The sequence below is a fragment of the Rhincodon typus genome, chromosome 9, assembly GCF_021869965.1.
Source record: "Rhincodon typus isolate 14 chromosome 9, sRhiTyp1.1, whole genome shotgun sequence".
Classification (NCBI taxonomy): domain Eukaryota; kingdom Metazoa; phylum Chordata; class Chondrichthyes; order Orectolobiformes; family Rhincodontidae; genus Rhincodon; species Rhincodon typus.
Genome location: NC_063340.1, coordinates 82,976,709 through 83,002,306, shown reverse-complemented (window position 1 = coordinate 83,002,306; position 25,598 = coordinate 82,976,709). Strand labels below are relative to the sequence as shown.

At 39.1% G+C, this 25,598-nt stretch overlaps 1 protein-coding gene across 1 annotated transcript in view; it reads right to left on the bottom strand.

Annotated features, from left to right (window-relative positions):
- wdr27 (WD repeat domain 27) overlaps nucleotides 1-25,598 on the bottom strand; it is a 240,921-nt gene that overhangs the window by 120,625 nt on the left and 94,698 nt on the right. The window contains 1 exon segment of the mRNA XM_048601376.1: nucleotides 4,410-4,507. Within this exon segment, the coding sequence (XP_048457333.1) occupies nucleotides 4,410-4,507 (98 nt within the window).

The window sequence follows — 25,598 nt, the reverse complement described above, 5'->3', positions numbered from 1 at the left end:
TCCAAAGATAGTGGTCAAGCACATCATGACAGAAATGATAATGATTATGGCCAATTACACCAGCTCAAAGTAAAACACCATAAATTACTGAAAAGCACCCAACCTATCCTCTTCGAATAAACTACAGAAATTGCATCAAGCACTATATTGTTCCATTTGTTAGTTTAACAGCGCAAGTACCTAGACTTCTGAGTATTTTTAAAATAAATTCAACAAATATAAACTGATTTCTTGTATCAATATGACTACAACTGCAGGGTTTAAACATAACTTGAAGAACATAAGAACCAGGAGCAGGAGTAGGCAATCTTCGATTGCCTGCTCCATCATTCAATAAGACCATGGTTGATCTTTTCATGACCTCATTTCCACTTTCCCACTGTCTCATCATAAGCCTTAACTCCTTTTTTGTTCAAAAAAATTATCCATCTTAGCTTTAAAAACATTCAATGAGGAAGCCTCAACTACACCACTGGGCAGGGAATTCCAGAGAATCACAACCCTTTGGGTGAAGAAGTTCCTCCTCAATTCAGTCCTAAATCTGCTCCCCCTCATTTTGAGGGTATGCCCTCTTGTTCTAGTTTCACCTGCCAGTGAAAACATCCTCCCTGCTTCTATCTTATCTATTCCCTTCATAATTTTATATGTTTCTATAAGATCTCTCCTCATTCTTCTAAATTCCAATGAATATAATCCCAGTCTACTCAGTCTCTCCTCATAAGCCAATCCTCTCAACTCCAGAATCAACCTAGTGAATCATCTCTGCACCCCAGTGCCAGTACATCCTTTCTCAAGTAAGGAGACCAAAACGGCACGCAGTACTCCAGGTGTGGCCTCACCAGCACCTTATACAGCTATAACATAACCTCCCTGCTTTTAAACTCAATCCCTAAATTCCATTTGCCATCTTAACTACCTGTTGCACCTGCAAACCAACCTTCTGCAATTCATGCACAAGGACACCCAGGTTCCTCTGCACAGCAGCATGCTGCAAGTTATCATTCAAATAATAGTCCTTTCTACTGCCATTCCTACCAAAATGGATGAATTCACATTTATCAACATTATACTCCATCTGCCAGACCTTTGCCCACTCACTTAAACAATGTCCCACTGCAAACTTTCAGAGTCCTCTGCATATGTTGTTACCACTCATCTTAGTGTCATCCGCAAATTTTGACACAGTACATGCGGTCCCCAACTCCAAAACATCCATGTAAATTGTAAACAATTGCAGGCCCAACGCTGATCCCTGAGGCATACCACTAGTCGTCGATCGCCAACCGGAAAAGCATTCATTTATCCCCGCTCTTTGCTTTCTGTTAGTTAACCAATCCTTCATTCATGCTAATACATTGCCCTTAATGCCATGCACCTTTGTCTTATGCAGCAGCCTTTTGTGCGGCACCTTGTCAAATGCCTTTTGGAAAACTAGACACTTCACATCTACTGGGTTCCCATTGTCTACCGCACTCATAATGTCTTCATAGAATTCCAGTAAATTAGTTATACATGACATGCCCTTCATGAACCCATGCTGCATCTGCTCAATGGGGCAACTTCTATCTAGATGTCTTGCTATTTGTTGCTTGGTGATAAATTCGAACACTTTCCCCACTACAGAAGTTAAACTAACCGGCCTATAATTCCCCATCTTTTGTCTACCTCCTTTTTTAAACAGTGGTGTCACATTTGCTGTTTTCCAATCTGCTGGAACTGCCCAGAGTCTAGTGAATTTTGGAAAATTACCATGGGTGCATTTTCTATTTCTCCCACCATTTCTTTTAGTACCCTGGGATGCATTCCATCAGGGCCAGGAGACTTGTCTACCTTTGGCTCCATTAGCTTGCCCAACGTTACCTCTTTCATGATAATAATCATTTCTAGGTCCTCATCTACCTTGGACTCCTTGCCATCAATTACTGGCATGTTATTTGTGTCCTCCACTGTGAAGACTGACACAAAATATCTGTTCAATGCTTTGGCTATTTCCTCATCTCCCATTATTAAATCCCCCTTCTCATCCACCAAAGGACCAATGTTTACCTTAGCCACTCTTTTTTGTTTTATATATTTGTAGAAACTTTTGCTATCTGTCCATATATTCTGAGCTAGTTTACTCTCAAAATCTATCTTCTTTTACGTTACAGCTTTTTATTGTGGCTTTCAATTGACCTTTAAAGTTTTCCCAATTCAGGCTACTTTAGCCAACTCCTCCCTTATCCTATTGTAGTCTCCTCTGTTTAAGCACAGGACCCTTGTATTGGATTTTATCTTCTCATTTTCCATCTGTATTCTAAATTCAACCAACTGTGATTGTCCCTTCCAAGAGGATCCCTAACTATGCGATCATTAATTATTCCCGTCCCATTACACAGGACCAGATCTAAGATAGCTTGCTCTCTCGTTGGTTCCATTACATACTGTTCAAGAAAACTGTCGCGCATACATTCAATGAACTCCTCAAGCTGCCCTGACCGACTTGGTTCAACCAACCAACATTTAGATTAAAATCCCCCATGATAATTGCCGTATCATTTTTACAGGCATTCGTTATTTCTTTGTTTATTGCCCGCCCTATTGTGATGTTATTATTTGGTGGCCTATAGACTACACCTGTCAGTGACTTTTTCTTCTTAGAATTTCTAATTTCCACCCAGATGGATTCAACTTTATTCTCCATAGAACCTAAATCATCTCTCACTACCATCCTGATGTCATCCTTAAATATCAGAGCTATACCACCTCCCTTATCTTCCTGTCTGTCTTTCCGAATAGTCTGATACCCCTGGATATTTAATTCCCAGTCGTAACCATCCTACAACCATGTCTCCATAACGACTACTAAATCATACTCATTCACAATAATTTGTGCCGTTAACTCATCTATTTTGGTTCGAATGCTACCAGCATTCAGATAAAGTGAAGTGCAATGTCTTTATCAACTTCCACAAATTATCAGTGATCATGATTGTTTGAAATTAGCATTTTGTAAGTAAACTAATTTTGACTTCCATGTTAACTGAAAGTAAAATAGCAAGCAAACAGCAACTTCAGAGTGAATTAAAGATTAAGGTATGTTCTGTACAAACCAGTGAAATTCCTCAATAATAAAACTTGCCTGAAACACTAGTGGAAATGAAGGGCAGTACAGCATCACAACATGGTAAGAGCTTTTAAGTTAATTTAGAAGGGATATAAATAGTCATTTGGGAACTTGAGTGTTACAGAGAAAAACACATATTTGTCAAGGCATTTTTTTTGCACTCATGCAGGATAATTTGCAAAAATATAAATGTGAAGGGGAACATTTTTATACTGCGATAGAATAGCATGCAGCAAGATTGGCAAGTGGATACTGACTGCAGAGGGATTACCATGGAGAATGCACAAGTTAAATGATGTTGATAGTTAACAGTCAAACTTTGTTTAAATTTAAACTAGTAGTTTGACTCCAACCAGTCAAGACATACTCCTTAGAAACGAACCAGAGAATAGCTGTTACTTATTTTGTTCAGTTAAAAAGTGAGTTCTTGAAAATTTGAGCAACAGGTGAAGGTAGACGTTTTTTGCTGACTTTGGTTTGCTGTTCAGTAACGGAGTGGTGTTGGCCTCTTTCGGGATGCTGCTGTCAAGCTAAACAGATATCATACCTGTCACACAGATGAATGATGTGGTACAATAATTTCAGTGCCAAAGTGATGCCATGTATATAGGCCATATGTTCCATAGCATGGTGAATAAAATCAAACAGCCTTTCCCTTCAGGTGTTCACAACAGGCAGTGTACTAACCATGCCGAATATCCTGTGCTTGCAAATCGTTATCCAACATTGGGAGTGATTCTACAATGGGACAATATTTGCTATATAATCCTTGATGTGCTAAGAGTTATGCTGACAACGAATTTAAGTCTTTCATTTGGACTCACAGAGAGACATACTTGTACATAATGAAACCTACACGGGGCCCTGTCCTTTGCAGACATGAAGAACATGTATGTACAATGTACCTGTTACAACCAAACAGGCAACAGTCACATCCTAGTTCATTCCTCAAGGCAATGCCTTAATTAATCTGAGTCAATCTGCCTGGTTTAAATTTAAATAAAGCTTGGCAGTTAACTGTCAGTCATCATGCATTCTCCATCTCTATCAATCAGAGACCACTTGCCAATCAATCAAGATGTTCCTCTCGTACATATAAAAATGTTGTTCCAAATGCGTCTTTTTTCAACAATACATAGGAGAAATACTTTGCATTGTCTAAATCAATAATTCAGTTAATCAACAATGCATGAACCTTATTTCTAGAAGTATTCATCACACTTAAAGTTAGTATCCCTATATCATGTGAAGCCTATTTTTACAAGGGATATGACAATTAATTCCACTAAAAATATTTTCTTACCTTACTGTCCGTAAATCCCACAGTTTGATTCCATCAGTTACAGCCGTTGTCAGGAAGAGATTATAGGATTCAGAAGCTTGGGTACAAAATACTGAACCCTAAAACAAGATGGAGATAACACATAAATAGATTATTGATAAATATCAGTTATCATGACTGTGAATTAATGTTTAAACAGAATATCCTAATTGTACAGGGAAAACGAACAAAAATTTTGATGATATAATTAACAGAATAGAAAAGGGAGAACTGGTGAATGTTATAGATATTTTCTAACCACAGATGTTATCACACACATCTGGAGTAAGTAAGACTTGAACCCAGGTCTCCTGACTCAGAGACACTACCACTGCACAACAATAACCCTTATTTAGATTTTCAGAAAGCCTTCAGTAAGGTACCATACAAGTGGTTAGTGAACAAGGGATTGAGAGAATGGATATTTTCAAATAAACCTGCTCAGAGTTGTTATACACCCCTGGGGCAGGTGGGCTTGATTCTGGGATTTGGGGAATATACCAGCACAGATTGAGAACAAATGGACTGAAAATAGAAAGTAGGAATAAGTAAGTTATTTTCAGGTATGCATGCTCTGACTAATGGGGTGCTGTAAGGACCATTTCTTGGCTAGTCACAATTTATATCGATGATTTGGATGTAGGAATTATCCAAGTTTGCATATAGCATCAAACTAAGTAGAAGCATGAACTGTGAAGGGCATGCAAAAACACTTCAAGAGGATTTGGAGAGGCAAGACAGGGGGCAAAAAAAACTGGCAGATGGAAATATAATATGGAATATTTAAGGTTATCCACTTTGATAGGAAAAAAACCAGAAAACACAGTATTTCTTAAATGCTGAGAGACCAGGACATGTTGAACTTAAAAGGGACTGGGCTATTCTCGTTCATCAGTTATTGCAAGTTAGCATGCAGATATAGCAAACAATTAAGATATTGATATTAACACAGAAATGCTGAAGAAACGCAACAGGTCTGGCAGCAACTGTGGAGAGAGAAACACAGAGTTCATGGTTCAAGTCCCATATGAGTCTACTTCAGTACCAGATATTGGTTTGTTAGCCTTTTCTTACCAGAACATTCGAGTATGAGTGCACAAATTTCATACTGCAATTATACAGAACCTTGTAAGATTACATCTGGAATGCTATGTGCAGTTTCGGTCTCCTCACCCAAGGAAAGGTATACTTGCCATAAAGAGTGTGCAATAGAGGCTCACCAAGCTAATTCCTGGGACGAAGGGACTATCGTATGAGGAAAGGTTAGATAGACTAGATCTTTTTCTCTGAAGAAAATCTCATTCAAACACGCTAACTCTTACAGAGCTTGATAGGGTAGATGCAAGAAGGATGGCTTGGGGCATGTTGAGTACCAGATGACAGAGTGAGAGGTAGGCATTTTAGGTCTGAGATAAAGAGCAAATTTCTCACTTAGAGGATGGTGAATCTTTTTGGAATTCTCTGCTCCGGAGGGGCAGATTGAGACAGATAATTTTCGGATGCAGGATTGTGCAGGGAAATTGTTTGAAGTAGGTAATAACACATGATCTAACTGAATGATGGAAAAGGATCAGAGGGTTAAATGTCTACTACTACTCCAATTCCTTGTCGTGTTAAAATGAGCATGTCATCAAAATATTATTAACATAATATTAACTATTAACATTAGCTAAATAATATGCTCTCAGATTAAATCATTACAGCAAGTTATTATTTACCTTTAGAAAGGCAAAGAGCCACATTTCAGAAAAAGATTTTTGAAGGGATTTTTCAGAGGCATCATAATGTTAATAGAAAAGCAAAGTATCGCAGATATGTGGGTTCTGATGAAAGGTTAGCAACCTAAAACCTTAACTCTCTTTCTTCTTCCATACATGCTGCCTCACCTGCTGAGTATTTCTGGCTTTTTTTATTACTAATATTAATGGAAGGAATACACGATGCTGGTTTCAGACTGCTGGTGCATGCGTAGTGTAATATTACGAATGTTATCTATCTTAACTGTGTGCTTTTCTTTCTCCACAAAGTAGTGGACATGTACAACAGGCTATTACCAAAAGTACTTAGTACTTGTTCATTGGCACCTTCAAGAAAATAGCTGAATAAGGATTTGCTTAGAATTAAGACTAAGTATAAACATAACATCCCATGAAATTCTGAGTGTTGGGATTAACCCAACCTCATATGTGCAAAACAAACAAATAGACAAGGGAGTCAAGTGTTATGGTGAGCAGAAAAGAGAGTAAAGATAACACCAAAACCGGATTAGCAATGATTTTATTGAATAGGAGCACAGGCTCAGAGGGCCAATCTCCTACTCTGAAATCCTATCTTCTCATGTCCTATGCTCCTAACAGCCAGGGCTGAATAGACGACCTCATAATTGTTTTATAAATTACCTCGAGTGGAGAGAAAACAGAAAAAATCATGCTGAATCTTCCTTCGGAATGTCTCAATAATATAGATAATGCTTTGAATGTTCCATGGTCCGAAGGGCTTCTGTCATACTAACCTTTTTTTTCTCATATGTATAGAACAACGCCGAAAACAACTGCCAATCTTTATCCTTTACCTTAGAAAAACATCACAAGACACTTCACAGGACAGTAATCAAACAAAATTTGACACTGGTCTACATAAGGAGAAATCAAGACAGGTGATCAAAAACTTGTTCAACAAAGTAGATTTTAAGTAGCAAAGATTTGAAAGAGGTGAGACAACTAGAGAGACAGAACAATTTAGGGAGGGAATTGGGATCTTAGGTCACTGAGGGTACAGAAGACATTATGCATTAGAGAAGAACTATCTTCCAACAGAGTCCACATCCACACTTTTAGCGAGAGCTTTACCTTAGTTAATCACACTGTACAAAACTAGGTTAGGTTAAGTAAGTGGGCAAAAAGTTAGCAATTAGAGTATATTGTGAGAAATTGTGAAGTTGTTCATTTTGGAAGGGAGAACAAAAGAACAGTATTGTTTAAATGGAAAAAAACTGCAGAAAGATAATCAGCACCTGGACAATATTTCTAGAAAGCCTGTATTGCACTAGAGACACAGGCTCAAATTCCACCACAGCAGCTGTAGGAAATGCAATTACTATCCTTACTTGCTCTGGGTTAAAGCAAACCCAGACTCAAAGCAATGTGAAATGGTCAAGCAACCCATACAATTCAAGGCCAGTTAGGGATGTGCAACATATCCTGGCCATGCCAGTGACAACTACATCCCATCAACAAATAATAGAAAAAAATGTGGAGTATAGATCATGTCAACTGAAAGGCCAATTATTATGATTTTATGATCAATGGTGCAAATATTCCATCTTTTTCACAACAGTGTCTGTGCATTGCAGTCCAACTATGCTCCACTAAGGTCTTGTAATATTATTTACCTCATCTAACCACTTCCTGTTGAATTTAATGCATCTAGATTCTGAACCAAGAGTTCTATTTTCTCTTTTTAAATATTGTGATCTACTTAAAATGTCAAAATCTTCTTTCTAACAGTTTCTTTTTTTCCAGTAGCTAAATGTAATTCCTCAACACATACAGGTCAGTAAATAGCTATTCCACAAATATATTACAAAACGAATAAAGTGAGATTTCAACATTCACACACACTTTTTGCTTTATCTCTTAGGAGACATTATCTAGACTGAACAAATCTATCTTAGGCATTTCAACAAAACAGAAAGATATTCTCAGAGGAAATAAAATAAGATTGAAACCAGGTTTTTGGTAAGCCTTGGGTACAACATTTTTCCATCATTATACGGTAGCACAGTGCAGACAAACTGCAGAATGGAAACATACTTCTCATTCTTTTCCACCTTTTACCAACTACTCACTGATACAACAGATGCTTCCTCCCAGTGCTAGCAAAATCTTTCTCCTTGTAAGGATAAGAGCAGGCAGAATTTATAACCCCAATATTCCTTTGATGAATCAATGTTCCATTTTGTAACTGCCATATCAAATCCTAACACATCTGTAATAACAATTAGTGTTCCTTGCTACTGGCTTGCTGCTGCTCTCAATGTACAATAACCTAATTCAACTTTTACATTCCTTAACTAATCCTGCTTAGATAGTTAAAATGTGAAGCAGCATGTCATATTTGGTTAATCAACAAGTATTAGCACATTTATTTAAGAGCTGCTTCCGGTCCTGCTTTCACAGTGTGTCACTCTGGATCCCTGGCAATGCTAATATAAAAATTCTTAGCTTTCCTGATTCAACCAACACAAAGGAGCATAAACATCCTGTGAGAAAGCAAGTCTCTTTAATTATACTTTTAATTGACTTATTTCTTAAAAAGAAGGAAAATGTTTTTTTTAAATTCATTTATGGGATATGGGCGTCACTGACTGAGATAGTATTTATTTCCCATCTTTACTTGCCCTTTGTAAGGTGGTAGCGAGTTGCCTTCTTGAACTGTTGCAGTCTATTTGGTGCAGGTATAGCCACAACACCATTAGGGAGGAGGTTCTAGGACATAACTACTAATAAGTTGTACTAAAAGTACTAATTTGACAAATAACTAAATTAACTTCTTAATTTATGAATGTAACATTAGAAATAGGCGCAGGAGTATTTCCTTGTTGTCATGACTCATTGGAGTAGTGTACCAGAAATCAAGACTATTCCTGGAGTCATCGCAAACATGAAAATTTGATTAATTGCCCAATTTTACCTAACTGTCTGATTCAGGTTAAAAGAATACGCACCCCAAGTTTTTCGCATTGACAAGAAAAATAACTATTTCTTATAACTGAAGTTTTTAAACTAATGGCAAGAAAGAAACATGAATTATTAACTTATTACCCCTTGACTTAAACTCTACAGCTGTTTTTAAAATCCCATCCACATACAAACAGATACACAAAAAGATAAGGCAAGACACAAATACTATGTGTGGGGAAGGATAAAGAAAATCAAAGTACAGTTTTGGCACTAATGCATATCACAGATATCAATGAGCTGTTTTATTTTGGCTTTCGGCTTTCTTTCAACTCCTTCCATTTCTTTGCTAATGATGCAATGTTGTGGAATCATAGATTCCAGACTTTCATTCACCAGTTGAGAATTCACCCTGCTAGTGACTCTGAAGGTGGTTTTGGCCTGTTTCCATTCAACGGGGGATTTGCATAGAGAAAAACGTACAGAGAAAGGTGAGGGACAGTAGCTAGCTACTGGGGATACCTTATACTTCTCCACACAGAAGGGAGAGAGCACGGTGGATGCTTTCTCTTCACAGGCTGGATGTTTCTACTATATTATCCTAACTGAAAGCTGTAGACACCTGCTTGGCAACCAGTTAAGTGATTGTTACTATGCTGATACTTCCTGAGCCCACAACAACTAGTTGTTGAACGGGAATAAAAACAGCTAGTGTTGGAGGAACTCAGCAGGTCTAACACTATCTGTGGGGAGAGAAACAGAGTAACATTTTGAGTAGGATCTTCTTCGGAATTGAAAACAGCTGTAAAATGTGGTTATTATGCAGCTAAAACCCACCATTTTTCAGCTCCTTTCAGTTCCAGAGAAGAGTTACACTGGACTCGAAATGCTTCTCTCTTCACAGATGCTGTCAGATCTGCTGAAATTATCCAGCACTTTCTGTTTTTATTTCAGATTCCTAGCATCAGTACTGTTTTCCTTTTAGTTAACTAGACTGTCTTTGGCCAAAGTTGATCAGAACACATAGAGATGGTGTAATTCTGTCTGGAACGTTCCCTTCACTGCTTGAATAAGGCAACATTGTAGATACAACCCAGAATGTGTTTCAGTAACTTGTTTTTTAAAACTGTAAACATCTTGTATAGTTTTCTTGGTTTAAAGCTGGTATCTTTCCTTATTTTTAATGCACTGTCCAATAACAATAAAAGTCACCTTGACTCACCTCCACCATTAGGAGAGATGAAAGGCCATTTCAAAAAATGTATTCCATCATGAGGTATATGACACATAGATAAGAAAATAGGAGAATTAAATTCATTGATCCCTTATACAATCGTTTATCATCCTTCTCTTATATTCTTTATTTATTCCTTCATTTTCCAATCAAGACAATGCATTTGTTTTAATGCATTATCTTTACAAGCAAAGTGAATTTTTTTTACATTGAATGTTTGCAATAATAAACTCCATCTGAACAATCTCACATTTGAGTTTTAAACATTTCAATGAATGCTATCAGATTATAGTCAGTATAGATTAATGTTTCATCACAATCCTGTTGGACATAGATTTCAAAATGTTGAAGAGCCAATTCAAATCACAAAGTCTCCTGTTTTTCTACAAAGTACTTCCTCTGACATTGGATTAGGTTCTTAGAAAATAACCCATTGGCCTCTCTATTCACAACTCATCACCTTCCAATAAGACTGCACCTACTGTAAATCACAAGCATCAGTTACCATTGAAAAAGTTTTGGTAAAGTCAGGGGCAGTCAACATCAATTCATTCACTCAGATTACTTTCAGTTTCTCAAAAGCCATGTGACATTCTGCTGACCATACTTTGTTTGTCTAGATTCACAACAAATTTGTCAAAGGTAAACTCTCAGCTGGTCTAGCAGCATATATGGAGTGAAATCAGAGTTAACGTTTCGGGTCTGGTGACCCTTCTTCAGAACCCTTCTTCAGATGATTCAGGAAAATATATCACTACCAGAGAGAGAGAGAGAGATGGTAAGATGAGTATGATGGCATCTCTCCAAAGCTCCATATTAGGGAATGATATGTGATTGATCTCAACTCTTTTTATACCTGGACTGCTGCTTATGTCCTGGAAAACGTAGACATAAAGTTAAAACTTTGCTCATATTGTATTTCAATTCAGAGTCTCTAAATGGTATAAGACTGAGTTAACTTTTCTACTACCTTAGCTTCAATCATCCTCAAAGGAATAGCCACTGTCATATCCATAATTGTAAATACATACTGATGTCTTGATTTTGCTTTCAATAGTGGTCCTACATAGTCCATTAATATTTAACTGGTTAATCCTTCATAAACTGATATCAAAGGTGACGGTTTAATTACATATTGTGATTTTTCTACTACCTGACATGTATGGCAAGTTTTACAGTATCACACTGTGTCCTTATAACTTCTCAGCCAACTAAAATACTTGTTCATTAATGCTTGAGTTTTCCCTATTTCTACATGTCGAGTCATAGGAATTCCATGTGCTACTCGCTATATCTCCTAATACGAGGTGGCATTGCTATCTGATGAACCACCATCCATTTCCCACCCAAACTCCATTCTTAATATAACTCCAGAATTCCCTTAGCTTCAGCTTCAATGTGTGCTGCCTGAGCTAACTTATTTAAGTCTGGAAGAAAAACAGAAATTTCTGGAGCAACTTAGCAATTCTCTCCCCACAGATGCTGCCAGACCTGCTGACTTTCTCCAGAAGTTTGTTTTTATTTCAGATTTCCAGCATCCAGTTTCTTGTTTTATTTCACTCTAGATCTGCTTCCTGCGTATCAATTAATGAAAGCAAGCCAAATACCTCCTTTTAAATATCACCTTCTTAAGGAAAGCTTCAGCCATTCTAGTATCCGCTTGTGTTATTACTTTGACCTTTGGTGATGAGCTTTGTTTAGCCATTGCTCAACTTACTACACACAATGGAAACATACTTGGAATCTGTTCCTGTAAATGTTCTGGCACTTTAATATCATTTGGACTTTCTGTGACTATGAGTGAAGCTATAATGTTTACTGCAACTAAATCATTACAAAGGAGTAAGCCAACGCTGTACCCTGGTAATTTCTGAACAACTCCAAATAGCTGTTCCAGACAACACATCGATTTGACCTTGCACAACGGAACCAGGATATACTCTTCAAATATCTCATTTATGAAAACCTTAGCTTCTATTTTACACTCTGGATAAAAAACTGGTTCCTTCTCTAGCAAAAGAGTACTCCTGTGCCTCTTAATATAATTATGGCTTTAGCTGCATCATTTGAAGAAATACATGCTATCTTCCCTTTGGACAAATTCCATCCTATCTCACATTACATTATTTACCTCTCCAGCACTCACAGCAGTGTTTACCCCTGGTTTCACAAGTTGTACTCAAAGCTACAATTTGATCTGTTGTATTTCCTTTTTGAGTTACCTTTTCAGACTCACTCTTACAAATTCCATTATGTCCTATGGGCTTTCCTCACAACTTTCGGCATTCAGAATGAAGATGTGTCACCTTATTAGTGGTTATCGTTAAGAATGCTAAGCCAGAGACCCAGGCTCTGAGAACACGGGTTTGAATTCTGCCATGGCAGATGGTGGAATTTGAATTCAATAAATATCTGCAATTAACAGTCTAACAATGACCATGCATCAATTGTCAGGAAAAACCCATCTGGTTCATTAATGCCCTTCAGGGAAGGAAACCTGCCATCCTTACCGGGTCAGGTCTACATGTGACTCCAGACTGACAGCAATGTGATTGGCTTTTAACGGTCCTATGAGCAATTAGGGATGGATAATAAATCAGCCAGTGATACCCGCATCTCATGAATAAAAAAAAATTACAATGGAAACAAATAATTTTCACATCTAACTTCAACAACGTTCCTTTCTAATCTGAGGAGAGGATCTTGGGTGCTCCTTTCCTTACTATCTACTTGCCTTTCTTTCCTTCTCACATCCTCTATCCTTCACGAGTTTATAGGGGTGATGAAAAAAAAATTTAGTTTTATGGATCAGCTTATAAACATCAGAAATTACTATTGTCTATTGAATAGTCACAACGTTTTAGTCTGCAACATGAGTTCTTGTTATTGAAGACAATGAGTTTTTAAATTCTCCCAATGGAGCAGTATGTCTGAGAGCTTCATATATGGTTTCAATCCAAACACTCATATCCACCTGTCAAAATTATTTTGTGTAGCCCTTTCAAATTCAAAAAGGGTTTGTCCAGGCTATTTCCTTAAATGTTTGCTTTTTTTCTTATAAGGAATAACACACTCTGAGCTAAGATACTGGCCCAGTACTTGCTGCACTAACAATACTTATGGCAAATGTAATTATGCCAACATTGTGCTCCATCAGCCCTCAATAGGCAAATTTACACCAAAATTAGCTGGAGAACTCATTTTAATTCTCCGCAGCAAGCATAATGGCAAGTAGAAACAGTGCAGAGCATGTCCAATAATAATGAGTGTCATTTTGCTTCTCCAGTCAAAATAAGGGGAGGCGATGGCCGAAAGGTATTATCACTATTAATATTCTGGGGACCCAGGTTCGAATCCCACAACAATTTGAATTGGATTGTGGAATTTGAATTCAATAAAAAAACAAATCTGGAATTAAGGGTCTACTGAATCTACCGATGACTGTGAAACCGTTGTTGATTGCCGGAAAAAAACAATTTGTTTCGCTAATTTCCTTTAGGGAAGGAAATCTGCCATACTCACCTGGTCTGGCCAACATGTGACACCAGATCCCACAACAATGTGATTGACTCTCAATTGCCCTCTGAAATGGCCTAGCAAGCCATTCAGTTGTACTAATCGCTACAAAGTATCAAAGGATGAAACCAGACGGATCACCTGGCATCGATCTAGGCACCAGAAAAGACAGCGGCAGAAACAACCCTGTTGATCCTGCAAAGTCCTCCTTGCTAACACTTGGGGGTTAATGCCAAAAGTGCTGTCAAGCAACAGCCTGACAGAGTCATACTCACGGAATCATACCTTACAAACAATGTCCCAGACACACCATCATTATCCCTGAATATGTTCTCACTATATAGCAGCAGAGTGATATATAGTTTGGGAGGGAGTTGCCCTGGGAGTCCTGTACATTGACTCCCAACCTCATGAAGTCTCACGGCTTCAGGTTAAACATGGGCAAGGAAACGTCCTGGTGATTACCACACACCATCCTCCCTCGGCTGATGAATCAGTTCTCCTTCATGTTGAACAACACTTAGAAGAAGCACTGAGGATGGCAACGGCACAAAGTGTATTCTGGATGAGGGATTTCAATGTTCACCACTAAGAGTGGCTTGGCAGTATTACTATTGATTGAGTTGGTCGGATCCTAAAGGACACAGTTGCTGCACTGGGTCTGCAGCAGTGGTGATGGTACCGACAAGATGGAAAAGACATACTTGACCTCATCCTCACCATCTGCCAGCTGCAGATGTGTCTGTGCATAACAATATTGGTAAGAGTGACCACCGCACAGTCCTTGTGGAGACAAAGTCATGCTTTCACATTGAGAATAACCTCCATTATGTTGTGTGACACTATCACCATGCTAAATGGGTCAGACTTTGAACAGATCTAGCAGTTCAAGACTGGGCATCCATGAGGCGCTGTGGGCCATCAACAGCAGCAGAATTGTACTCCCGCACAATCTGTAACCTCATGGTCTAGTATATCACCCCCTCTCAATCATTATCATCAACCCTGGTTCAATGGAAAGTCAATCCAGGAGCAGCACCAGGTATACCTGAAAATGAGGTGTCAACTGGGTGAAGCTACCAAACAGGACTACTTGCATGCCAAACAGCATAAGCAGCAAGTGACAGACAGAGCTAAGCGATCCCACAACCAACGATCAGATCTAAGCTCTGCAGTCCTGCCACATCCAGTTGTGAATGGTGAGGACAATTAACAACTCACTGGAGAAGGAGGCTCCACAACTATCCCATCCTCGATGATGGAAGAGCCCAACACATCAGTGCAAAAGATAAGGCTGAGGCTTTCGTAGCTATCTTCAGCCAGATGTGCTGAGTGGATGATCCATTTCTGCCTCCTCCAGTGGTCTACAGCATTTCAGATACCAGCCAATTAAATTCACTCCACATGATATCAAGAAATGGTTGGAGGCAGTGGATATTATTCAGGCTATGGACCCTTACAACATTCAGGCAATAGTACTGAAGCTTGTGCTCCAGAACTTGCCACTCCCCTAGCCAAGCTCTTCCAGTACAGTTACAACACTGGTATCTACCTGACAATGTGGAAAATTGTCCAGGTTTGTCCTCTACATAAAAAGCAGGACAAATCCAACACAGCCAATTACCGCCCTATCATCATTAAAGTAATGGAAGGTGTCATCAATAGCGCTATCAAGCAGCACTTATTCAGCAATAACCTGCCCAGTGACGGCCACTCAGCTCCTGATCTCATTACAGCCTTGGTTCAAACATGGACAAAAGAGCTGAATTCCAGAAATTAGGTTAGAATCACAGCCCTTGACATCAAGGAGTCCTAGCAAAATTGGAATCATTGGCTACGAGGGGGCAAACTCTCTGGTGGTCAGAGTCATACCTGGCACTTAGGAAGATGGTCGTAGTTGTTGCAGGTCAGTCATCTCAGCTCCAGGACATCATAGCAGGAGTTCCTCAGGGTAGTGTCCTAGGCCCAATCATCATCAATGACCTTTCCTCCATCATAAGGTCAGAAGTGGGGATGTTCGCCGATGATTGCACAATGTATAGCACCATTCGCAATTCCTCAGATACTGAAAGAGTCCACGTTCAAATGCATGGAGATCTGGACAATATCGACATTTGGGCTAAGAAGTGGCAAGTAATATTTGCATCACTCCAATGCCAGGCTGTAGCCATCACCAATAAGAGGCAGTCTAACTGCCCCTTGACATTCAATGGTGTTACCATCACTAAATCCCCCACTGTCAACATCCTGGGGGTTATCATTGACGAAAAACTCAACTGGATTCACCATATAACACAGTGGCTACAAGAACAGGTCAGAGGCTAGGAATACAGCATTGAGTAACTCACCTCCTGATTCACCAAAGCCTATCCATCATCTACAAGGCAAAAGTCAGGAGTGTGATAGGATACTCTCCACTTGCCTGGATGAGTGCAGCTCCAACAACACTCAAGAAGCTTACCACCATTCAGAACAAAGCAGCCCGCTTGATTGGCACCGTATCCACAAGCATCCACTCCCTCCACTACCAATGCTCAGTAGCAGCGGTGTGTATTATCCAAAAGACACACTGCAGAAATTCACCAAAGACTATCAGACAGCACCTTCCAAAACCACAACCAGTTCCATCTAGAAGGACAAAGGACTGCAGATACATGGGAACACTACCACCTTCAAGGTCCCCTCCAAGCCACTCACCATCCTGACTTGGAACTATATTGCCATTCCTTCACTGTCACTGGGTCAAAATCCTGGAATTCCCTCCTTAATGGCATTGTAAATCAACCCACAGCAGATGGACTACAGCCGTTCAAGAAGGCAGCTCGTTGCCAACCTACTCAAGGGCAACTTGAGTGGGCAGCAATGCCCATATCCCACAAATGAATTTTAAAAAGCAGCTTTAATTATTACCTTTTTATTCATTATCTACAATTTATTCAATCTTAGCTTCAGATCCAATACTGGTGGGTTTATTTTACTGATTCAGGTTTTTGGCACTTTAATACTTTTATCCATTTAGTTGACGCATGTTCTAATTTGAAAGCTTTGATACTGCTGTATATGGATTAGTGCTAAAGTCAAAACTAAACTGCTATAATTTCTTCAGAAAATCCATGAACTAGGTGAACTCTTCTCCACCCAATCCAATGAACAAAAGAAAAGTAGGAGATAAATCTCAGGTCTGAAATGATGAGTTCCCCTGAGTTTTCGGTCCTTGTATAGAATTTCCCCTCCAAAGCCAAGCTGAAAGGAAGTCCTGTCAAACAGAGGAAAGGGATTAAAACACTATGAGTCCAAAAATCATAGAATAGAAATGATTAACATGAATATTGGGGAGTTCATTCTTACCAAGCATTCTTACTGTTGAATTATGTCCTTGAAGATTTTACTTTAAATTTGTTTCTTTCTTTCCCTTTGAATTTTACCTTCAACTTTCTTCTCAGTATATCTCCTTGCACTGTGCACCCTGTAAGCCTCCCTCAAGCTTTAAAGGAGGCCCTCAAGTAAAGAATGGGTCTCTACTATTCAAGCTATTTGGAATCAATGAATTACCTAGGAGTGGAACAGTGTGAGTTCGCTTTTGATTTTTTTTCATTTCCTGTCAGGCTTTCCTTTAGGTTAACAGTTCAGCTTCTCTCAGTTCCCCATGGAGAAGATGAGATATTAAACTCTTACCCTAGCCTATGAAGATCAGACTTATGCTGTAGAAGGAATAGGAAATTCCTATTGATCGGGAATCTGTTCTAATAATGACACCACAGTGGTGGGAAAACAGCTGAAGGGTGCAGTTTTTGCCAACCGGGAAAGTTATTTCCAGCTGGAGTACCCCACTAAATGATCTTTCCTATAGGGATGCAGTCCTAGAAGTTATGTTAATAGGCAAGCAGTCCTGAGCCTTGGAATAATAATCCAAAGAATTTGAGTTCAAATCCCATTGTGGCAATTGGGGTATTTGAACTTAGGTTAAGACGAATTGGGAAATGAAAGCAGCAAAAGTGATCATAAAGATGTCAGACTGTTGTATTGTCTCAGTCCTTTTAGGAACGAAACACCAGTCCTCCACCAAGGTAGATGACTCTTAGCTGCCCTCTAGCAAGACTTTTGTTGGCATCACCAGCATCCCTTCCTTGAGAAGGGCAATAAATATCAAGTAAAGTATCCAACTGACAATCCAACTGTGGGTATGGGCACTGTCAATATTTCATTTGCTTAACTAATTCAAAAGAAGGTTGATGCGGTAAGATGGGGTAAAATGAGACACAGTCTGTGTAGAGAAGCATTGGCACAGATGCTTGAATCAAATTCAGTGTTAATATGTTGCTAAATTCTATGTAATTTTATGCGAAAGAAAAGGTTCTGCATCAAACGGTATACATATTATACCTCAGGCTATTGGTCTTTGGATCTGGCTAGGGCACCTTAGACTCTATGTTTATTTAAAGTTCACATATTCTATATGTAACAGCTAATCCTGGAAGGCCACACTTTGACCCAGCAAACAGTGATCCAAACAGAAGGCTCAGCAGCATCCACCAAACTGTTACATTCCAAGAAAACATTTTTAAAAAGTCTTTTGAAAGGGAAACCTGTTCTTTTCCAGTCTTTTCTTCTGAAGAAGGGTCTAGGCCCGAAACATCAGCCTTCCTGCTCCTATGATGCTGCTTGGCCTGCTGTGTTCATAAGAACATAAGAACTAGGAGCAGGAGTAGGCCGTCCGGCCCTTCGAGCCTGGTCCGCCATTCAATAAGATCATGGCTGATCTTTTCATGGACTCAGATCCACTTACCCTCGTTCTCACTGTATCCCTTAATTCCTTTATTGTTTAAAAAAATATCTACCTTATCTTTAAAAACGTTTACTGAAGTAGCATCAACTACTTCGCTGGGCAAGGAATTCCATAGATTAACAACCCTCTGGGTGAAGAAGTTCCTTCTCAATTCAGTCCTAAATCTGCTCCCTCTAATCTTGAGGCTATGCCCTCTTGTCCTAGCTTCACCTACCAATGGAAACATCCTCTCTACTTCTATCTTATCTATTCCCTTCATAATTTTATATGTTTCTATAAGATCCCCCCTCAATCTTCTGAAATACAATGAATATAATCCCAATCTACTCAGTCTCTCCTCATAAGCCAACCCCCTCAACTCCGGAATCAACCCAGTGAACCTCCTTTGCACCCCCTCCAGTGCCAGTACATCCTTTCTCAAGTAAGGAGACCAAAACTGCACACAGTACTCCAGCTGTGGCCTCACCAGCACCTTGTACAGCTGCAACATAACCTCTCTGCTTTTAATCTCAATCCCTTTAGCAATGAAGGACAAAATTCCATTTGCCTTCCTAATTACTTGTTGTACCTGCAGACCTACCTTCTGTGATTCATGCACAAGGACACCCAGGTCCCTCTGCATAGCAGCATGCTGCAACTTTTTACCATTCAAGTAATAATCCTTTTTACTATTCATCCAGCTCTACGCCTTGTTGTCTCAGATTCTCCAGCATCTGCAGTTCCTACTATCTCTTCCAGTCTTCTTGTGTGCATATCAGTCTATGTAGCCTAGCCAAAGTGCGTTGCTTTATTTCACTTCTTTTCATGTAAGAAGTAGGTTAACAGGTGACCTTACAGAGATTTATAAAATAATGAGGGGTATAAATAAGGTGAATGGCAGGTGTCTTTTCCCTAGGATAAGGGATTTCAAGACTAGGGGGCATATTTTTAAGGTGAGAGAAGGAAGATTTAAAATAGACATGAAAGGCAATTTTTTTACACAAAGAGTGGCTCATATGTAGAATGAACTTCCTGATGAAGTGGTAGATGTTAGAACATTTAAAAGACGTTTAGATAAGCACATGAATAAGAAATGTTTGGAGGGATATGGGTCAAACACAGGCAGGTGGGACTAGTTTAGTTTGGGATTATGGTCAGTATGAACTGGTTGGACCAAAGAGTCCATTTCCATGCTGTATGACTCTGTGACTCTATAAGTAACACAAGGCAGTTGTTAAGAAGTATAGAATGGTCCACTGATGTGATATTTTTGATCAGCCAGATTGAGACATTTATTATTCACTCCATATATTATCTGATAATCAATTTGTGGCAAAATGACTTTTCTGTTAGACAGGAACCGCATTAACTCAATTTTGGAAGAGAATAAAAACACAATTCAATCTATAGAATATTTTAGTCTGTGTATAGAAATGTTAATGTAGCTACTTTCATGTGAAATTGGGTGTCAGTTATCTCAGTTGGCTGGATGACTGGTTTGTATTGCAGAGTGATACCGACAGTGTGGCTCTCATGAGAGAGCAGACCTATAATCCTCCGAGACTATGGTGAGTTTATCTTACACGAGGACAAAGCATTTAGAAAAGAAAGAATAAGCCATAATATCAGAGGCTACAAACGATGCTTCCTTTATCTTGGGTTTTAAAACAGTTATTCATTTATGATATAAACATTCCTATTGTTTAAATAGAAGGGTCCTAGGCACAAACCTCTCTCTAGATACCCTCTAGCTCTTAATGTATTTGTAGAATCTCTGATGATTATCCTTAACCTTATCTGCCAATACTATCTCACATCCCCTCTTTGCCTTCCTGATTTCTCTCTTAAGAATGCTCCTACACTCTTTATATTAAGAGATTCAATTGAACCAATTGAACCAAGTTGTCTATATCTCAAAAAAGACTATTGTCTTTATTCTTGACTAGAACCTCAATATCTTTATTCATCCATTGTTCCTTAATCTTTCCAGTCTTACCCTTCACTCTAACAGGAACAAAATGCCTCTGAACTATCGTCATCACACTCTTGAACTCCTCCCACTTGTCAGACATCCTTTTACCTGCAAAAAGTCTAGTCTACTCAAAAAAGTTTTTTTTTGAATTCATTTACGGGATGAGGGCATCGCTGGCTAGGTAGCATTTATTGCCCATCCCTAATTGCCCAGAGAGCGGTTAAGAGTCAACCACATTGCTGTGGGTCTGGAGTCACGTGTAGGCCAGTCCAGGTGAGGATAGCAGTTTCCTTCCCTAAAGCACATTTGACAAATTCTTCACCATCCAAACCTTTAACTCTATGGTAATCCCAGTCAATATTTGGAAAATTAAAATCCCCCATTATTACAAGCTTATTATGCTTACATATATCTGAGATTTCCCTACATATTTGTTTCTCAGTTTCTCTCTTACTATGGGGGGACGGGGCTATAAGTACAATCCCATTAAAGTGATCGTTCCTTTCTTATTTGTAATTCCTACTCATATATTTTCACTAGACGATTTCTCAGAAATATCTTCCCTAATTAAAAATGCCACCAACTCCCCCACCCCTACTTTCTTGCCTCCTTTTCTATCCTTCCTATAGCATCTAAAACTGGGAACATTGAGCTATCATCTCTCAGCTAAGGTTCTGTAATAGCTATGGCGTCCCAGTCTCATGTTCTTAAACATGCCCCGACCTCATCAGCCTTACCTGTAAGACCCCTTGCATTGAAATAAATGCAACTTAGTTCTTCAGAGTTACAACATGTTCTGACTCTCTCTTGTCTTCTTTTCTGACTGACGTGCTCTTCTCACATTCAGAACCTACACCATCAGCCCTTCTATTCACACTGCTACTGAGAATTTCTCCACTTGCCTTCTCTATCAATATAAAGTCTCCCCAATAGAATGAGCAAATCTCCCTGCTAACATATTGGTCCCTTTCCAGTTTAGGTTAGACCCATCCTTTTTGAACAGGTTTTTTCGATCTCAAAAGACATTCCAATTGTCCAAAAACCTGAATCCCTGAACAATACATCAGCTCTTCAGCCATTCATTTATCTCCTTTAACCTTTTGTTCCTTCCCTCTTTTAGTTTGGCATTGGGAGTTAACCAGAAATTACTACCTTTAAGGTTTTTTTAATCTTCTACCTAACCTCTTAAATTCACTCTGTACTGCTATAATCTTTTCCTTAAAAATGTCATTCCTACTAATGCATACAATAATTCTGGCTTCTCAATCTCACCTTTAACTTATAGAATAGAATCCCTACAGTGTGGAAACAGACCATTCAGCCCAACAAGTCCATACCGACACTCCGAAGAGCAACCCACCCAGACCCAGCCTTATATTTCCCACAGCTAATCAACCTAACCTATACATCTCTGGACAATTTAGCATGGCCAATCCATCTAACTCGCACATCTTTGGATTGCGGGAGGAAACCCAAGCAGAAACAGGGAGAATGTGCAAACTCCACACAGACAGTCACTCAAAGCTGGAATTGAACCCAGGTACCTGGTGTTATAAGGCAGCAGTGCTAACTGCTGAGCCACCATGTTAATTTACCAGCCAGGAATTCTGGATTTGTCTGTCCTTCCTTTCCAATTTGACAGCATGTACCTCAAGTGTACTCGAACCATGTGCTCTTTGAAGGTGGACTATTGTTCAGTTACTGTTTTTCTGCCAAATCTCTTTTTCTAGTCAATCCCACGTGTTCTGCTTTTGCCCTAACCCAATCAAATTGATTCTCTGTCAACTGCTTAGTCTTACTCTAGATTGCTACACATCATTCTCCAACACCATCCTGAACCTTGAGATACAATGATCACTATCTCTTAAATGATCCCCCACTGACATTTGATCCACTTGGCCCACTTCATTTCCAAAGAACATTTCTTTCCTTACTGGAATAGAAACATACCGTTGTTGGAAACTCTCTTGAACACAGTCTTGAAACATTTGCCCCTTATACTACTAGTGTTCCAGTACATGTTTGGTAATTGAAGTCCCCTGTTATATCTACTCTGTAATGTCGGCATTTTTCTGTAATTTCCCTGCAGATTTGATCCACTGCATCCTTTCCACTAGTTGGAGATCTATAGCCTTATACCAAGCAGAACAGGAAAACAACATACCAAAGGGGATAAAAGGCTGAATTCACCAAACAACAAATATCATCCACCAACAAGAACAATGACTAGGGGCTGTTCTGGTCAGCTGTCCCAGGGCATTTGCATCATTTGATGTGTTTGTGTCACATTAACTCACCACCCTTTATTTTATTTACATACAACAGTCTTTATTTTATCAACTAAACCCTACATCTATATGTTATGAACTATCACTGAAGTAATATCTTTTTTAATATGTAAATAATTATCTCCAACCAGTTACAACACCATGATGTTCCCTGCTCCAAGCATCCTTGGACAATCTACTGGATTCTGGTGCTATAGGACCTGTGGTAGTCTTAAACGGCCATGTGCCAAATACGAATTATTGTCTTCCTCATCTGTCGAAGATTTGCAATACTTCCAATACCGGGGCAATTGTTAAATGAGACATACCTTGGGCAAATGACTTAAAACATTGAATCCCAAGGAAAGTTAGCAGACGACTGCAGATGCTGGAAGCACGAGTCGATAAATTTTGGAGCTGGAGAAGTACAGCAGGTCAGACAGCATCGGAGGAACAGGAAAGTTGATGTTTCAGGTCTGGTCTTGATGAAGGGTCCAGACCCAAAATGTCGACTTTCTTGCTCCTCTGTTTCAGTCTTAACTGCTATGCTTCCCCAGCTCCACATTTTATCGACTTGAGCAGACTATTGTTCTGTTCTTACCAGTCTTCCCTTGCACCCATAATAAATCCAAAGTGGGCATACGTGGAACCTCCATCTCCAATTTCCCAGGGGAGGTGGAGGTCCCAACCTCCCTCGTTTTATTGAGGCCCTCAAGTACCTCTTCCCACCCCACTACCATTTTACCTGTGGCAGGCAGAGGCTCACATCAAGTGGGTAGCCTGAAAGCTTTAGCTGCACAGACTGGTGTCAAGATAGGGAGGGGAATGGACTCATCAGAGGTACCCATGTCAAGGTAATACTCTTATCCCACTTTACTCTCACCTGGCTTCTCAAACACAAAACCCTAGATTCCACTCTGTGTCATTAACTGGGGCTTGACAATACCCCAGACATATATTGGTTCCATTGGTTGGCAGCTCTCTATGCCAGAACCTCTTTCCAAGATGGGTACTGATACACAACTGAGTACATGGGCTCATGGATGGACTCCCTGCTGGCCTTTCTACCTAGGTTGTTGGCAAGGATCACAGTCCTTGTAAAATCCAAAATTCAGCATTCTACCACATTTTATCCTTAATTTTTGACTTTTTTTGTTTTTTATATAGAAGCCACTGAAATGTGAAAGAGCCAATTTTCAGGTGGCCAATTTTCAGTTTACAAAACATCTCTAGGCTGGCTTGTTTCCATATAGAACTGTGGAGCCATGCCACATGACTAAATTATACTCATTCTAGTCTTCCACAGCTCAAGAACAGAGCTTCAAAACATTGGGCCACCAAAACACAGAGTTCCTATCATCTCATTGAACTCTAGGGAATTTTGATACTGACAATGAGTTCTCAGGTGTACAACACAAATTCAGCTGTACTTTTGAGTAGAGTTCTATGCTCCTAGGCTCCTGTGTCTCACATCTATTACATCAATGCACTTATTGCAGTATTGTGTTATGTTGGACTTGTTTTATTCTCAAAATTTATTGTGACATAAGTTGCTAGGGCACTGTGTCATTAGAATGATGAGTTAATGGTGCTCACTACTGTTGCACACAATCCAGCAAAAAAGGAATGACAAAAAATGCTGTAAATTTCCAATTCTCAGTAAATAGCCATTAAGTTCATAAGCTCATCAAATTTAATCATCCCTCAGAAGCTCTCCAATGAACTCAACCGCCACTGTGAAAATGCTGGATCAATGACATTATTAAAAATTATTCCCATCGCCGTCTCTTTTAGAACTGATAATTAATTTTGTACAGAACCTTGGTAATTACACGATTTATGGCCTTGACATGACACTGAACCTTGAAAATCCATGCTACTGTGTTGCATTCTGATAGATAGCAAATTGTTCTTACAGTTTTAATTTTCTTTAATTTTTTTGGCAGTTATTTTCATGCCAATCTATACTTCCGTTAGCAATTGAGGACAATAATTTTCAAGAGGGTAAATCATTCAAATGTAAATTCAATAGAGTACTTTTGGAAAATAACTTTTCCTTTTAGTCCCCTTTTTTGTACTCTCAATCGATTTTCTTTTATGCTACATTCTTTCCTGCGTTTGCTCTAATCCACTCAATTTCCTTTCCAATATTTCACTCTGTTCCTTTATCTTTTTTCTTTCATTGATTACAAACCATCATAGCCCAGTGGCAACAAGACCTCAATGTGATACTCTATGATCAGGTTTGATCAAGTTGTGTCATCAATCTAGCACAACATCAATGACACACTGTTTCTAACTCCACAGATGTGTCAGACCTGCTGAATATTTAAAGCACTTTCTGTTTCTTTACTCAAATTTGCAGCATCTGCCACATTTTGCTTTTGTTTTGCTAGCCAACATTTACCTCTCTGTGCTTTTGGCATGCAAATGACAAAATACCAAGGTTATCCAAGAAAAAAAGTAATTCCTCCAAAATGTGTGGACTAAGTGATGGAGCAGCATTTTATTTTTGTGATGAGACTGATTTTTTTCTCCTTGACAAATGCCAGGAGACTATGTTGCTGCCATACATTTGCTCTGGCAGATGCTGCCTCCAATGATTCAGTGCATAAGAGTTACAGTCCTTGATTTTCACTATATGGCTGAGCTTTAGATCTAGTAGTTGTGAGATTTTAATTGATATTATTTTTTATTACAACTAACAGGAATATAACAAGGTCATACGTTACTGCCAG